We start from the raw sequence: 13,728 nt of genomic DNA on the forward strand, positions 1-13,728 counted from the left end.
CTGGGCCTCCTTCTCACCTGTCCCACCGTCGACCCCTGGCCCGCGTCCTCCTTCTGGCCTGGAACGTCCTCCCTCCTCACCTCCGCCAAACTAACTCTCTTCCCCCCTTCAAAGCCCTCCTGAAAGCTCACCTCCTCCAGGATGCCTTCCCAGACTGAGCCCCCCTTTTCCTCTGCTCCTCCTCCCTTCCCCAAGGCCCCTACTCTCCCTCTCTCTGCTCTCCCCCCTCCCCGCCCCACATCTTTGTGTATATCTGTACATATGTATTATTCTATTTATTTTATTAATGATGTATATCTATCTATAATTCTATTTTTTATATTAATGCTATCATCAACTTGTTTTGTTTTGTTGTCTGTCTCCCCGCTTCTAGACCGTGAGCCCATTGGGCAGGGATTATCTCTATTTGTTGCCGAATTGTACTTTCATTCATTCAATCGTTCATTCATTCATTCATTCAATAGTATTTATTGAGCGCTTACTCTGTGCAGAGCACTGTTCTAAGCACTTGGAATGTACAAATCGGTAACAGAGACAGTCCCTGCCCTTTGACGGGCGCACGGTCTAATCGGGGGAGACGGACAGACGAGAACAATAGCAATAAATAGAATCAAGATAAATAGAATCAAGACTTTCCAAGCGCTTCGTCCACTGCTCTGCACCCAGTAAGCGTTCAGTAAATATGATTGATTGAATGACTCAGTGAATGAATGAATGTTCCTCAGTTACCTCAGCTGTAAAATTAAGACTGTGAGCCCCACGTGGGACAAACCTGATTACTTTGTATCTATCCTCGCGCTTAGAATAATTTTTGGCAGATAGTAAGAGCTTAACAAATACTATCATTACTATTATTGTTCTATCGTCCTCTCCCAAGCGTTTAATCCAGTGTTCTTCACCTACTAAAACGCTCAAATACGGCCTAGTAGCAAGAGCCCGGGTTTGGGAGTCAGAGGACGTGGGTTCTAATCCCGTCTCCTCCACTTGCTGCTGTGTGACCTTGGGCAAGTCACGTAATTTCTCTGGGCTTCAGTGACTTCATCTGTAAAATGGGAAATTAAAGTTGCGAGTCCCCCGTGGGACAACCTGATTACCTTGCATCCATCCCAGCGTTTAGAACAGTGCTCGGCACATAGCAAGTGCTTAACGAAAACCATAATGATTATTATTATTGTTCTATCGTTCTAGCGCCCCACTAAAGCGCTCCAATAAATACGATCGAAGCAATGAACCACCTGGGGGAGGTTGAAGCACTTAACATCATTAATTTTAAAGAAGCATCGTGGCTTAGTGGAAAGACCCCGGGTTTAGGAGTCGCAGGTCGTGGGTTCTAATCTCTTCTCCTCCACTTGCTGCTGTGTGACCTTGGACAAGTCACTTAACTTCTCTTGGCCTCAGCTACGTCCTCTGTAAAATGGGGATGAAGACGGTGAGCCCCACGTGGGACAACCTGACGACCTTGCATCTATCTCAGCTTTTTAGAACAGTGCTCAGCACGTAGTAAGCACTTAACAGATATCATTATTATTAGTAGTATTATTATTCTGTCGTCCTAGCATTCCACTAAAACGCTCCAATAAATACGATCGAAGGAATGAATCACCCGGGAGAGGTTGGAGAGCTTAACAAATACCCTCATTAATTTCAGAGAAGCATCGTGGCTTAGTGGGAAGACCCCGGGCTTGGGAGTCAGAGGTCGTGGGTTCTAATCCTGGCTCTGCCACTTGTCTGCTGCGTGACCGTGGGCAAGTCGTTTCACTTCCCCGTGCCTCAGCTACGTCCTCTGTAAAAGGGGGATGAAGACGGTGAGCCCCACGTGGGACAACCTGATGATCCTGTATCTGCCCCAGCGTTTAGAACAGCGCTCGGCACAGAGCAAGCGCTTAACAAATAAGCAGCGGGGCTCAGTGGAAAGAGCACGGGCTTTGGAGTCAGAGGTTATGGGTTCGAATTCCCGCTCTGCCACTTGTCAGCTGGGTGACTTCTCTGTGCCTCAGTTACCTCATCTGTAAAATGGGGATGAAGACTGTGAACCCCACGTGGGATTCCCCTGTGCCTACCCCAGCGCTTAGAACAGTGCTCTGCACAAAGTAAGCGCTTAACAAATACCAACATTATATATCATCATCCCGGTCCCCACGCTGTCCCGTTGGCGCCGGGTTAAAGAGAGGAGGGAGCCGGGGGCGGGGTGGGTTGTCGAGTATTTATTTTGGGATGGAGGAGGGGTGGTCTGGGGTCGGGGTCGGGCCCCCCGAGGGTGAGGCCTTACTGCTGGATCCTGCGGATGGATTGGATCTGGCCCGTGGCGGCTTGAGTCCCCAATTCGCTGTATTTGCGGAATTCTCCTCCATGGCGATCCCTCTCCAGGACGTACTGGAAGCCTCGGTAGCCGGGGTATTGGTAGGCCACCCACCTGGACCCCCCGGGGGGCGGGGGAGAGGGAAAAGTAATAATAAGAATAGTTATGGGCCGTGTTAAGCGCTTATTATGTACCAGACACTATACTAAGCGCTGGGGTAGATACAAGGTCATCAGGTTGTCCCACGTGGGGCTCACTGTCTTCCAGCGTGCCTCAGTGGCAAGAGCCCGGGCTTTGGAGTCAGAGGTCATGGGTTCGAATCCCGGCCCTGCCACTCGTCGGCTGTGGGACTGGGGGCAAGTCACTTCACTTCTCTGGGCCTCAGTTCCCTCATCTGTCAAATGGGGGTGAAGACTGTGAGCCCCACGTGGGACAACCTGATTCCCCTGGGTCTACCCCAGCGCTTAGAACAGTGCTCGGCACATAGTAAGCGCTTAACAAATACCAACATTATTATTATTATTATTCCAGCATGCCTCAGTGGCAAGAGCCCGGGCTTTGGAGTCAGAGGTCATGGGTTCGAATCCCGGCCCTGCCACTCGTCGGCTGTGGGACTGGGGGCAAGTCACTTCACTTCTCTGGGCCTCAGTTCCCTCATCTGTCAAATGGGGGTGAAGACTGTGAGCCCCACGTGGGACAACCTGATTCCCCTGGGTCTACCCCAGCGCTGAGAACAGTGCTCTGCACATAGTAAGCGCTTAACAAATACCAACTTTTTTTTTCAACCCCATTTTACAGATGAGGTAGCTGAGGCCCAGAGAAGTGAAGCGACTTGCCCTTAGTACAGTGCCAAGCGCTTAGTACAGTGCTCTGCACACAGTAAGCGCTCAATAAATACGATTGAATGAATGCAAGAGCTTAGTAGAGGGCTCTGCGCATAGTAAGCGCTCAATAAATATGACTGAATGAATGAATACAAGCAAATCGTATTGGACACAGTCCCTGTCCCACGTGGGTTTCACAGTCTCCATCCCTATTTTGCAGATGAGGGAACTGAGGCCCGGAGAAATGAAGGTGACTTGTCCAAGGTCACACAACAGACAAGGGGTGGAGTGGGGATTAGAACCCATGACCTTCTGAATCCCAGGCCCGGTCTCTACCCACTACACCATGCTGCTTCTCTCAACAGTCTCTCAGGGACCCCCCCCAAACCTTACGCGCGCCCCGACATTCACCCTTGAACCCCTGCTTTCTCTGGCTCCCAGATCCCTTCTCTCTGTTTCGCAGTCCCCCGTCCCCAAGTTAATAATAATAATATCGATAGCATTTGTTAAGCGTTTACTATGTGCCAGGCACTGTAGCAAGCGCTGGGATAGATACAAGCAAATCATGCCATTCATTCGGTTGTATTTACTGAGCGCTTACTACTAAAAAAAATAATAATAATGGTGCTTGTTAAGCGGTTACTAAGTACCGAGCCCTGTTCTAAGCGCTGAGGTAGTTGCAAAGTAGTCAGGTTGGACGTCTTCCGGTCCCACATAGGTCTTCATTCCCATATTTCAGATGAGGGAACTGAGGCCCAGAGAAGTGAAGTGACTTGTCCAACGTCACACAGCAGACAAGTGCAGAGCTGGGATTGGAACCCATGACCTTCTGACTCCAGGCCCGAGCTCTATCCATTAAGCCACGCTGCTTCTGTACTAAGCGCTTGGGGGAGGACAGTAGAACAACAAACAGACACGCTCTCTGCCTGGGTTAAAACCCGGGCCTGGGAGTCAGAAGGTCATGGGTTCTCATCCCGGCTCCTCTACTTTGTCTGCTGTGTGACCTTGGGCAAGTCACCTCACTTCTCTATGCCTCAGTGAGGTAAAATGGGGTTTGAGAGCGTGAGCCCCAGGGGGACAGGGACTGTGTCCAACCCGATTTTTTGTATCCACCCCAGAGCTTAGTACATAGTCTGGCACATAGCGCTTAACAAATATCACAATTATTATTATTATTATTAGAGGGGGATACATACATTAAGAGAAATAAATAAATGACAGATATGGACATAAGTGCTGTGGGGCTGGGGGAGGTGATGAATGAAGGGAGTAAATCAGGGACCATCCCATCCTCAGCCCCCCATCTCCCCTCTCCCAGCCTTGTATCCAAGACCCCCAACCCCCCCACCCCAGCTCCTTATCTCTCTATCCCAGGTCCTTGTTCCCTATCCCCCCCGCCCCCAACCCCATCTAATAATAATATTAATTGGGTTATATGTTAAGTTCTTACTATGTGCCAGGCACTATTCTAAGCGCTGGGGTGGACACAAGAGAATCGGGTTGATTACAGTCCCTGTCCCACATAGGGCTCACAGTCCTCATCCCCATTTGACAATTGAGGTAACTGAGGCACAGAGAAGCAAAGTAACTTGCCCAAGGTTACACAGCAAAGTGGCAGAGCCAGGATTAGAATCCACATTCTCTGACTTTCAGGCCCATGCTCAATTCATTAGGCCACACTGCTTTTCACCCTAACTCTTTGCCCATGAGCCCCCCATCTCCCCTCTCCCAGAATTGAGTCCCCCGACCCCTCCAGCTCCTTATCTCTCTATCCCAGGCCCTTGTCTCCTACCCCACCCCCAAGCCCCCATCTCTATGCCCCCGAAGCCCCCCGCCCCCCATCTCCCCTCTCTATTTCTATTCATGTTTGTCTCCCCTTCTAGACAATAAGCTCACTGTGGGCAGGGAATGTCTGTTTATTGTTATACTCTACTTTCCCAAGCACTTAGTACAGTGCTCTTTAGTACAGTGCTCTGCACACAGCAAGTGCTCCTGGGAGTCAGAAGGTCATGGGTTCTAATCCAGACTCCGCTAGTTGACTGCCGGGTAACCTTGGGTGAGTCACTTCACTTCTCTGGGAGTCAATTCCCTCCCTCATCTGTAAAATGGGGATTGCGACTGTGAGCCCCTTGTGGGACAGGGACTGTGTCCAACATGATTCGCTTGTATCCACCTCAGCGTTTAGTACAGTCCCTGGCATACAGAAAAGCAATTAACAAATACCACAATTATTATAGAAGCAGCACGGTTTAGTGGAAAGAACCCGGGCCTGGGAGTCAGAGGACGTGGGTTCTAATCCCGTCTCTGCCACTTGTCTGCTGTGTGACCTTGGGCAAGCCACTTGATAATAATAATAATGGTATTTGTTAAGACCTTACTATGTGCCAGGTACTGACCTAAGCGAGGGGGTGGTTACAAGCAAATCGAGTTGGACACAGTCCCTGTCCCATGTGGGGTTTATAGTCTCAATCTCCATTTTACAGATGAGGTAATTGAGGCACAGAGAAGTAAAGTGACTCGCCCAAGGTCACAGAGCAGACAAGTGGTGGAACTGGATTAGAACCCATGACCTTCTGACTCCCAGGTCCTTGCTCTATCCACTACGCCATGCTGCTTCTCAGTGTGCTTTTCTGTGCCTCAGTTCCCTCATCTGGAAAATGGGGATGAAGACTGTGAGCCCCACGCGGGACAACCTGCGGATCTTGTATCTCCCCCAGCGCTTAGAACAGTGCGCGGCCCACAGTAAGCCCTTAACAAGCACCATCATTATTATGAAATGATATGAATTTGAAAAAATACGAATTTAATTACGAGGTTATTATGAATGAATGGGGATGAAGACTGTGAGCCCCACGCGGGACAACCTGATGACCTTGGATCTCCCCCAGCGCTTAGAACAGTCCTCGGCACATAGTAAGCGCGTAACAGATACCGTCATTATTATGAAATGACGTGAATTTGAAAAAATACGAATTTAATTATGAGGTTAGTATGAATGATGGGGACGAAGACCGTGAGCCCCCGCGGGACAACCGATGACCTTGTATCTCCCCCAGTGCTTAGAACAGTCCTGGGCACATAGTAAGCGCTTAACGGACAACGTGGTTATTATGAAATGATATGAATTTGAAAAATATGGATTTAATGGTGAAGTTATTCTGAATGAATGACCCCTCCAGCTCCTTATCCGTCCCAGGCCCTTGTCCCCACCCCTAGCCCCCATCTCTTTGCCCCCAAAGCCCCCCGCCCCCCAGCCCCAGGCCCCCCTCGGGACTCACGCTCCGGAGCCGACCATGAGGGAGCCTACGACGCTGCTGGTCCAGCCCATGGCGGGCAGAGATGGGTAGTCATCGTTCACCTCGAACTTGCCACCCTGGAAGTTCTCCCCCTCAAACAATGTCACGCGGCTGTCGCTGTGGTTCTGCGGAGGGCGAAAAGGGTGAGGGGGCTACCGGAGGAACCTCTCCCCCGGCCTTCTGGACAATCCTTCCTGCTTGCAGTAACAATCATCGTCATCATCGTATTTGTGAAGCGCTTACTATGTGCCAAGCACTGCCCTGGGGTAGATACAAGCTAATCAGGGGTAATCACTGTGAGCCTCACGTGGGACAACCTGATTACCTTGTATCTACCCCAGCGCTTAGAACAGTGCTCGGCACATAGTAAGCGCTTAACAAATACCAACATTATTATTCAGTGCACGGTCATCAGGTTGCCCCACGTAGGGCTCACAGTCTTCATTCCCATTTACAGATGAGGTAACTGAGGCACAGAGAAGTTAAGAGACTTGCCCAAGGTCACCCAGCTGACAATCGGCCGAGCCGGCATTAGAACCCATGACCTCTGACTCCCAAGCCAGGGCTCTTTCCACTGAGCCACGCTGCTTCTCGTAATAATGATATTTGTCAGGCGCTTACTTTGGGCCAACCACTGTTTTAAGCGCTGAGATAGGTACAGAGTAATCAGGTTGTTCATTCATTCATCCATTCAGTAGCATTTATTGAGCACTTACTATGTGCACTTACTATGTACCAAGCGCTTGGAATGTACAATTCGGCAGCAGATAGAGACCATCCCTGCCCATTGATGGGCTCACAGTTTAATAGGGGGAGACGGACAGACAAAAACAATAGCAATAAATAGAGTCAAGGGGATGTACATCTCATTAACAAGATAAATAGGGTAATAAAAATATAAACAAATGAGCACATAAGCTCACGTGGGGCTCAAAGTCTTAATCCCCATTTTACAGATGAGGCACAGAGAAGTGAAGTGGCTTGCCCAAAGCTGACAAGTGGGAGAGCCGGGATTAGAACCCACAACTTCTGACTCCCAAGCCTGGGCTCTTCCACTAAGCTCCGCTGCTTCTCGGTATTTGTTAAACGCTTACTATGTGCCAGGCACTGTACTGAGCGCTGGGGTGGATCCAAGCAAATCGGGCCGGACCCAGTCCCTGTCATTCATTCAGTCGCATTTATTAAGCGCTAACTGTGTGCAGAGCGCTGCGCCAAACACTTGGGAGAGGACAATGCAACAATAATCGATGACATTCCCTGTCCACAGCGAGCTCTCACGGGGGGCTCTCACCCTCAATCCTCATTTTCCAGATGAGGGAACTGAGGCCCAGAGAAGTCAAGTGACTAGCCCAAGGTCACAGAACAGATAAGGGGAGGCGTCGGGATTAGAACCCACGACCTCTGACTTGCGGGCCCGGACTCTAGCCACTAGGCCATGGTGGTTCTGTAGTGAATGGAGGCCCGTAGGAAGAGCCAGTCTGACCACCTGCCCAAGGGTTCTCCCCCACCCCGTGCTGTCTTAACCGCGTTCAATAAAAATAATAATGTTGGTATTTGTTAAGCGCTTACTATGTGCAGAGCACTGTTCTAAGCGCTGGGGTAGATACAGGGTGATCAGATTGTCCCACGTAGGGCTCACAGTTTTAACCCCCATTTTACAGATGAGGGAACTGAGGCTCAGAGAAGTTAAGTGACTTGCCCACAGTCACACAGCTGACAAGTGACAGAGCTGGGATTCGAACCCCTGACCTCTGACTTCCAAACCCGGGCTCTTTCCACTGAGTCAAAGCGAATTAATGTGGTGATCCTCTAGACTGTCAGCTCACTGCGGGCAGGGTGTCTGTTTATTGTTCTATTGTCCTCTCCCAAGCGCCTAGTACAGTGTTCTGCACACAATAAGCGCTCAATAACTATGATTGAATGAATAGACTGAAAACCCACTGTGGGCAGGGAATATGTCTGTCATATTGTTCTATTGTCTTCTCCCAAGCGCTTAGTACAGTGTTCTCCACACAGTAAGCGCTCAATAAATACGATTGACTATCTGAATTTGACATCTGAGTCCTAAACTGATTCTAAACATGTCCTCGATATTTGCCATGATCCCTATCCGTAATAATAATAGTAATCATTATGATGGATTTGTTAAACTCAACTGTGTGACTGTGGGCAAGTCACAACTTCTCTGTGCCTCAGTTCCCGCATCTGTAAAATGGGGATTAACTGTGAGCCTCCCGCGGGACCACCTGATTACTCTGTATCTACCCCAGCGCTTAGAACAGTGCTCTGCACATAGTAAGCGCTTAACAAATACCAACATTTTTTTTAAAACGCTTACTATGTGTCAAACACTGTTCTAAGCACTAGGGTAGGTACAAGTTAATTAGGTCGGACACAGACCCTGTTCCACATGGGACTCGCCGTCTGAGTAGGAGGGAGAACGGGTATTTAATCTCCATGTTACAGTCGGGGAAACTGAGGCACGGGTAAGTGGATTGACTCGTCCGAGGTCACACAGCAGAAAAGTGGAGGAGCCGGATTAGAATCCTCCTCCTCTGACTCTCAAGCCTGGGAGTCAGTCACAACTTCTCTGGGCCTCAGTTTTCTCAACTGTAAAAAAACGGGGTTCGATACCTCTCCATCCTCCTATTTAGACTGTGAGCCCCACGTGGGACAGAGACGGTAACCGACCCGATTCACTTGTATCTAGCCCAGCGCTTAGAGCAGTGCTTGAACTCTAGTAAGCGCTCAATAAATACCATTTTTTAAAAGGGCGAAACGATCCCCTCACGTGATCGTCCCCGAAGGAACTCTTGCAGTTCCAGTTGAGCCAAATAATAATAATAATAATAATAATAGGGAAGCAGCATGATGTACAGGTTAGAGCCCGGGCCTGGGAGTCACAAGGTCATGGATTCTAATCCCGGCTCTGCCATATGTCTGCAGTGTGAGCTTGGGTAAGTCACTTCACTTGAGAAGTAGCGTGATTAAGTGGAAAGAGCTTGGGCTTGGGAGAAAGAGGTCGTGGGTTCTAATCCCGACTCCACCACTTGTCAACTGTGGGACTTTGGGCAAGTCGCTTCACTTCTCTGCGTCTCAGTGACCTCACCTGTAAAATGGGGATTGACACTGTGAGCCCCACCTGGGACAACCTGATTACCTTGTATCTACCCCAGCGCTTACAACAATGCTTGGCACATAGTAAGCGTTTAAGAAATACTATCAGTATTATTCTCTGTGCCTCAGTTACCTCAACTGTAAAAAATAGGAATTAAGAGTGTGAGCCCAATGTGGGACAAGGACCCTGTCCAATCTAATTAATTTGTATCTACTCCCAGTGCTTAAAACAGTTTTTGGCACATAGTAAACGCTTAACAAGTACCATGGTTATTGTTATCATTATGGTATTTGTTAAGTGCTTACTATAATAATAATGTTGGTATTTGTTAAGCACTTACTATGTTCAGAGCACCGTTCTAAGCGCTGGGGTAGATACAGGGTCATCAGGTGGTCCCACGTGAGGCTCACAGTCTCCATCCCCATTTTACAGATGAGGTAACTGAGGCACAGAGAAGTGAAGCGACTCGCCCACAGTCGCCCAGCTGACAAGTGGCAGAGCCGGTATTCGAACCCATGACCTCTTTCCACTGAGCTACGCTGTACCATGCACTGTTCTAAGCGCTGGGGTAGATACAAGGTCATCCGGTTGTCCTACATGGGGCTCACAGTCTCCATCCCCATTTTACAGATGAGGGAACTGAGGCCCAGAGAAGTGAAGCGACTCGCCCAGAGTCCCCCAGTTGACAAGTGGCAGAGCCGGGATTAGAACCCATGACCTCTGACTCCCAAGCCCGGGCTCCTTCCACTGAGCCACGCTGCAGAGAAGTGAAGTGACTTCTCCAAGGTCACACAGCCGACGAGTGGCAGAGCCGGGATTGGGACGGGTATCGAGGGGACCCGGGGTGGGGAAGGGGTCGGGGGCGAGGAGGGCCCAGCAGGAGATGAGCACGGGGAAGCGGATGGCAGGAGAGGGAGAGGGGGAGGGTCCTGGGGGGTTTTGGGGTTCGGGGGGGCAGAGCTCACCGCACATTGTAGGAGCCGGAAGGAGAGCAGCTGGTCAGTGTGGTAGCCGCTACTGCCGCTCCAGGCCAACCAGCACGGGTAGTCGCCCCTCTCCAGGATAAACTGTTGGCCCTGGAAATCCGGGTGCTCGAAGCCCACCCAGCTGGGGAGAGATGGAGCAGGGGAGGGGTCGGGGGAGGAGACCCCCGCCCACCCCCCCTCAAGTAGAAGGATGGAGAACATCTGTCGTCGGGAAGACACGCATCAATCCGTCGCCGGACTGTACTTTCCAAACGCTCAGTACAGTGCTCTGCCCACAGTAAGCGCTCAATAAATAATAATGTTGGTATTCGTTAAGCGCTTACTATGGGCAGAGCGCTGTTCTCAGCGCTGGGGTAGATGCAGGGTGTCCCACATGAGGCTCACCGTCTTCATCCCCATTTTACAGATGAGACCACTGAGGCACAACGAAGTTAAGTAACTTGCCCACAGTCACACAGCTGACAGGTGGCAGAGCCGGGATTCGAACCCATGACCTCTGGCTCCCAAGCCCGGGCTCTTGCCACTGAGCCACACTGCTTCTCCAATACGATTCTCCAAATTCGAGTGAGCGAATGAACAAGAGCTAGTCCCGGTTCCTAAACTTGTCTGCTGTGTGACCTTGGGCAAGCCGCTTAATTTCTCTGGGCCTCGGTTCCCTCATCTGGAAATGGGGATGAAGATTGTGAGCCCCATGTGAGACAACCTGATTACTTTGTATCTACCCCAGGGCTTAGAACAGCGGTTGGCACATAATAAGCGCTTAACAAATACCATCATCATTATTATTAACTTGTCAGCTGTGTGCCTGTGGGCAAGTCACTTCACTTCTCGGTGCCTCAGTGACCTCATCTGTAAAATGGGGATGAAGACTGTGAGCCCCACGTGGGACAACCTGATTCCCCTGTGTCTACCCCAGCGCTTAGAACAGTGCTCTGCACGTAGTAAGCGCTTAACAAATACCAACATTATCAGGTTGTCCCACGTGGGCCTCACAGTCTTAATCACCATTTTACAGATGAGGTCACTGAGTCTCGGAGAAGTGAGGTGGCTCGCCCAAGGTCACACAGCAGACAAGTGGGGGAGCCGGGATTAGAATCGACACCCTCTGACTCCCAAACCCGGGCTCTTTCCACGAAGCCAGGCTGCTCCTCTATTGTATCGTCCTCTCCTGAGAGCTTATTACAGTGCTCCGCACACAGTAAGTGCTCAGTAAATACGATTGAATGAATGGAAACTTCTCACTCTTGGCTTCCAAGCCCACCACCCCCCGGCCCCCTGCTCCCTCTCCCTCCCTTCCCTCCTTCTCCATCGCAGCCCGCACGCTCCGCTCCTCTGCCGCCGCTCGCCTCCTCCCCGGGCCTCCGGCTCACCCGTCCGGCCACCGACCCCCGGCCCCCGTCCTGCCTCTGGCCTGAAACGCCCTCCCTCCTCAAATCCCACAGACAATGACTCTCCCCCACTTCACAGCCTTATTAATAATGTTGGTATTTGTTAAGCGCTTCCTATGTGCCGAGCACTGTTCGAAGCGCTGAGGTAGATACAGGGTCATCAGGTTGTCCCACGTGAGGCTCACAGTTAATCCCCATTTTACAGATGAGGTCACTGAGGCACAGAGAAGTGAAGTGACTCGCCCACAGTCACCCAGCTGACGAGTGGCAGAGCCGGGATTCGAACTCATGACCTCTGACTCCCAAGCCCGTGCTCCTTCCACCGAGCCACGCTGCTCCTCCTCCAAGAGGCCTTCCTTGACTAAGCGCCCCATTTCCTCTTCTCCCACTCCCTTCTGCGTCACCCTGACTCGCTCCCTTTCTTCATCCCCCCCTCCCAGCCCCACACCATTTATGTCCAGATCTATCGTCTATTTATTTGTGTTGATATCCGTCCCCCACCCCCAACTCTGGACTCTGAGCTCATTGTGGGCAGATACTGTCACTCTTTATTGTAGTATTGTTCCTTCCCAAGCGCTTAGTCGGGTGCTCTGCACAAAGAAAGCGTTCATTAAATAATAATAATGGTATTTGTTAAGCGCTTACTACGTCCCAAGAACCTTTCTAAAGCTGGGGGTAGATACAAGGTCATCAGGTCGTCCCACGTGGGGCTCACAGTCTTCATTCCCCTTTTACAGATGAGGTCACTGAGGCACAGAGAAGTGAAATGATTTTCCCAAGGTCACCCAGCAGAGAAGTGGCGGAGCCGGGACTAGAACCCACATCCTCTGACTCTCAAGCCTAGTCTCTTTCCACTAAACCTCGCGGAATGAAAAGCGTTTAACAGACACCATCAGCACTATTATTGTTATTATTATTAACAAAAAAAAGTGTCACTCACGCGCCGCTCTCCACCTTGACGGAGCGGACCCTGCGAAAACCGCTGCGGTCCCGGATGCTGGGACAGTCTCCGATCAGCTCGCAGCGGCGACCCTGGAAGCCCTCTTCTTCCCAGAGGGTCAGGCGGGCCCGCCCCGAGTCCTGCGGGGACAAGCTGCTCATCCTGCTGATATGCTCCTGCTCCTGCGAAGAATGGTGGCATTTCTTAAGCGCTCACTATGTGCCAAGCACTGTTCTAAGCGCTGAGGTAGATACGAGGTGATCAGGTTGTCCCACGTGGGGCTCACAGTCTTCATCCCCATTTTACAAGTGAGGTCACTGAGGCCCAGAGAAGCAAAGCGGCTTGCCCAAGGTCACAAAGCAAACAAGTGGAGAAGCGGGGATTAGAACCCATGACCTCTGACTACCAAGCCCGGGCTCTTTCCACTGAGCCACGCTGCTTCTTGTAATAATTATGGTATTTCGATGTGCCAGACACTGTACTCTGCACTGGGGTGGATACAAGTAAATCGCGTTGGACTCTGTCCCTGTCCCACATGGGGCTCATCGTCTCAACCCCCCTTTTCCAGATGAGGTCACTGAGGCCCAGAGAAGTGAAGTGATTTGCCTGAGGTCACACAGCAGACAAGTGGAGGTGGGATTAGAACCCACAACCTTCTGACTCCTAGGACTATCCTCTAACAGCATGGCTTAGTGGCAAGAGCCCGGGCTTGGGACTCAGAGGACGTGGGTTCTAGTCCCAGCTCCCCCACTTATCAGCTGTGTGACTTTAGGCAAGCCACTTTACTTCTTTGTGCCTCAGTGACCTCATCTGGAAAATGGGATTAAGACTGTGAGCCCCACATGGGACAACCTGATGACCTTGTAACCCCCTCAGT

At 50.7% G+C, this 13,728-nt stretch overlaps 1 protein-coding gene across 1 annotated transcript; it reads right to left on the bottom strand.

The window, feature by feature from the left end:
• Positions 1–2,203: 2,203 nt before the first annotated feature.
• On the bottom strand, positions 2,204–13,017 carry CRYBA2 (crystallin beta A2). The gene is made up of 4 exons (XM_029064410.2): positions 12,852–13,017; positions 10,503–10,644; positions 6,402–6,544; positions 2,204–2,413 (listed from the first exon to the last, which is right to left on the bottom strand). The coding sequence occupies exons 1-4, from the start codon at positions 13,010–13,012 to the stop codon at positions 2,266–2,268; spliced, it is 594 nt and encodes a 197-aa protein (XP_028920243.1). The 5' UTR covers positions 13,013–13,017; the 3' UTR covers positions 2,204–2,265.
• Between the last annotated feature and the right edge of the window lie 711 nt (positions 13,018–13,728).

This window comes from Ornithorhynchus anatinus, chromosome 1 (assembly GCF_004115215.2).
Source record: "Ornithorhynchus anatinus isolate Pmale09 chromosome 1, mOrnAna1.pri.v4, whole genome shotgun sequence".
Taxonomy (NCBI): domain Eukaryota; kingdom Metazoa; phylum Chordata; class Mammalia; order Monotremata; family Ornithorhynchidae; genus Ornithorhynchus; species Ornithorhynchus anatinus.

Excerpts from the sequence above, each read along its gene's own strand:
- CRYBA2 (XM_029064410.2), bottom strand. The coding sequence starts at position 13,012 with ATGAGCAGCTTGTCCCCGCAGGACTCGGGGCGGGCCCGCCTGACCCTC. Across the intron at positions 6,545-10,502 it reads TCCGGCTCCTACAATGTGCG|AACCACAGCGACAGCCGCGT; the intron begins GTGAGCTCTGCC and ends CGCCCTCCGCAG. Across the intron at positions 2,414-6,401 it reads CTCATGGTCGGCTCCGGAGC|GTGGGTGGCCTACCAATACC; the intron begins GTGAGTCCCGAG and ends CGGGGGGTCCAG.